Below are 3,791 nucleotides of genomic sequence, written 5' to 3' on the forward strand. Positions count from 1 at the left end.
ACCTATCTAGAATCAATTCTACTTGATTTCCGATGGCCATTAAAAGCAATCTATTGCATCACTAAGAGTCTATTGAATGTATTAATGTCTAAAATAATTAGATACATTAGTTAATTGGGTCATTAAGATAACCTGTCAAATGATTTAGAGTCAATAATTCTTGCTCCATTGTAAAAATGAGCAATATAATTAATTATACACCAGACAATCCAAATGATATGTAGACACGGCCTATAGAGAAGATGATAGTGATGGTGAAACTGGTTAGAATCCAGGAATATGTACATAAGAATTTTTGTTAATATTAACACTGCTAACCTCACAGTTCTTGCCTGGGCATTCTCAGTGGCTAGGAAAGGAATATGGGGATGGTTCTTTGACATCAGCAATGAGAAACACTGACTCCTTATACTAGTAGTGACAATATTTGAGCAACACTTCATAAATATTTTTCATTAGAGCAAAGTATTTGGGGATGAGATGCTTTTAAACAATTTTAGATTCCATTTCTCAAAATTACTGCTTAATAGAGTGAAACAATATTCCTTTAAAAATGTCTGTAAAGTTTTCATGTCAATACTTTCTAAAGTACAAAACTTGGGCTTTGAGTGCAGTTTGCTATTTTCTTCTGTCAGCTTATAAATCAAAGCATTAATGTAGCATAAAAAAATTCTTTTCCTAAAAGCCCCTATGGAATCCACCCTGACATTGTTAAACTCCTGGTTCTGTTGTCCTCCCAGTCAGTGCTATGGCCACACCTAAAGGTGTCACCTGTGAATTAGCACCAGTGAACAGTTGAGTCAAAATAAGTGACTTAAGCGTGAGGGGAGCCTTTCTTTTAAATTCATATGTACTGCGACTGCATGGATTTTCACTAGAGTTCATGCTGCAATAAAGAATCTAATTCACAAACTACTCTCTGGTTAACTCAAAAGTTCTAGCCATTGTTATTATGTAGATATTGCTTCTCTAACATAGGATATGATAGTAGTGAGTGAAAGCCTGACCCTTTTACTCAAATTAGAGTCAGTTTACATCCATTAGAGCAGTGGTTCTCAACCTCCCTAATGCCGCGACCCTTTAATACAGTTCCTCATGTTGTAGTGACCCCCAACCATAAAATTATTTTTGTTGCTACTTCATAACTGTAATTTTGCTACTGTTATGAATCGTAATGTAAATATCTGATATGCAGGATGTATTTTCATTGTTACAAATTGAACATAATTAAAGCATAGTGATTAATCACAAAAACAATATGTATGTAATTATATATGTGTTTTCCGATGGTCTTAGGCGACCCCTGTGAAAGGGTCGTTCGACCCCCAAAGGGGTTGTAGGCTGCTGCATTAGAGGAAATCCTTTATGCTCAGTGAATATTCATAGAAAACTTATGGAACTCTTTGAACAAGCTCATTTACTTACAGATTCGATTTATTATGCACCTCAGAGAAGAGTACTTCAAATCAGTTAATTTCTACTAAATGAAGTGAAGCTCCAATTAATAGCATGAATTTTAAAAACAAAAAAAAATGTGGTGTTATTTTAAGTGAGCTAATTTCTCACACTGCCTTCAAACTCTTCCCCCATCCTTGACCAGAGTGATTAAATCCTAGAGGATTTTTTTGAAATCAGAAAATGAGAAACTGAGCCACTGTCCTAAGTATTCTTTTCAGAACAGAAAAATCGTACGATATGAATATGCTCTAGATCAGTGGCTTTTAAAAACAAAATGTTGAATGATTGCATGTTTTTAACATGGAGATAGTGTTCCGATGTATTTCCCATAGGCTGTGTTTGCACATATTTCTGTTTCAGACACAGTGAACTCATGGAAGCAAACACATTCTCTATTCAAAAGCGTCCAGTTATCCAATAAAGATACGTTAGTTGCTCAGTACTAGCCAGCTTGCCCAGTGAGGACTTGTGTGTTCTGATTATAATTTAACATCTTCCTTTCTAGAGGTAAAATTTCATATGAAAATTAGAGAATAAATTCAGAGAAAGTTGAAGAGCACTTCCCTGCCTGCCCCACTCCTTTTCGGCCCTCCTAACACAGCTGTAGTGAGAAATCTGGGGAAGAATGCAGTGTGACCCACTCAGCCGATCTGATGCAATGCACTTGCCCTTTAATTAAGGCAGCAGGCTGAATCATCTTTCAATCGGAAAAATGTGCTACTTGGGGAGTATGTACGGGAACTAACACTACAGGATTGAAGCCACTCTCATTTTCATCTCTAAAATGCTTTTCAGGTAGTTAGAGCCTGGCTTATGCTAAAGTTTCAGCACTGTTCACGCTAAGCAGCATTCAAATGCTGAAGCGGAGAGCAAGTGTTCCCCAGTAGATAAACCAGCACCCACCAGAGGGAGGGCGCACCCCTCATTCTGTTGTGCCTTCCCATGAATTCCTCTCAGTTGCTCACTTTGTGTTATCCCAGCCAACACAGGAGATGCCAGGCGCCTTGCCATTGGCCACCAGCGTGGTTATACTACCTTCCCTCATCAGCAGCCAATTGATGCCTGTGAGACGCAAGCTCACTTCATCTAAGGGACAGTAAAATATAAGGAGGCTGCTAAAACTAAATCATTTCCAATGAACTGTTTTGAAGTTCTCATCTATTTATTTGCTTTCTGCATGCCAGGGAAAATGTGGCCCACTCCAAAAGGATGCATCTTCAGTCTGTGGATAACTCATTCTGAATCCAAAACAATTTTAGAAAAGTTGTGAAACTCATGTGGCAGGCTGAAGCACTCTACCTACTTCATGCTCAAAATACTTCATCAGGCTACATGTTATGGATTATTAATTTAAAAGACAGTGTTTTATACTTGGAAACTGAAAATTTCAAGGAATTGTTTCAATTTTAAGATAATTTTTATTGCATTTGTTTCTACTCTGAAATATTTTTATTAACTTTACTTATGGTACTTATTGGAAAGCTCATTATTGGTAAAGAAAATTAAATGATAAATTTTAGCCAAGTCTTTTTTGAAGTCATTACAGAATTTGAAGTAAAAGCCAAAAAAAAAATAGCTTTATGAGCAAGACCTCATACCTATTTTGTAATATTCTATAAAGGAACAGTAACTAAAGTTTGAAGACCTAATTTCTTTTAGTGGAGGAGAGAGTAGGTTTTGTTTGTTTCAGTAGTTTCTTTTAGTAAGTTGCACAATGTGCTTCATTTGCATAAAGAAAGAAAAATATGGTATCCTTCCTTCCTTTGGCCAACTATTAAGTCCCTCTATTTGAAGACACCCGTGCTACAAACATTGCACATAAAATACCTGTAACAATATTTTACACAATGAATATACATGCATATCAGACTTCAAATTCAACTCAATGCAGATAATGAATCACATTACTCAAAACAAAATAACACTAGAGATTCAACCATAAGTACTCAAACCCATTGTTAGTTAAAAAATTAAAATCATAATTCAAAACTTAAGATAAGGTTACACCATTGGGGTAAAAAATAAAGTATATATGGTTAAAACAAGACTGTGAGGACTACTAGACTACAGCAAACAAACCACAACACAACTGATTTGCTTGATAAATGGTTGTACACAGTTGGTTACCTTAAGAGAATGTACCACGGGTTCAGGCTGCTGAGAAGGTGTGGTATGTCCACTGAAGCTAGCTGGAGAGTTGGGTGAACTGTTATTCCCATCAGCCCCTGATGACAACCTAAAAGAACCCTTAGTAGAAAATCAACAACTTTGTTATTAAAACAAAAGTCGTTTATAACTGCACAGATGTCATTCAATTTCACTGCCAAATGAGA

The 3,791-nt window shown here is 36.2% G+C and overlaps 1 protein-coding gene across 1 annotated transcript in view; it reads right to left on the minus strand.

The window, feature by feature from the left end:
* Positions 1-3,791, minus strand: part of CCDC85A (coiled-coil domain containing 85A) — a gene marked incomplete at its 5' end in the record, with an annotated part of 163,139 nt that overhangs the window by 5,536 nt on the left and 153,812 nt on the right. The window contains one exon of the mRNA XM_006778578.2: positions 3,586-3,705. Within this exon, the coding sequence (XP_006778641.1) occupies positions 3,586-3,705 (120 nt within the window). The remainder of the gene's footprint in view (positions 1-3,585; positions 3,706-3,791) is intronic.

The sequence above is a fragment of the Myotis davidii genome, unplaced genomic scaffold, assembly GCF_000327345.1.
Source record: "Myotis davidii unplaced genomic scaffold, ASM32734v1 scaffold6, whole genome shotgun sequence".
NCBI lineage: Eukaryota > Metazoa > Chordata > Mammalia > Chiroptera > Vespertilionidae > Myotis > Myotis davidii.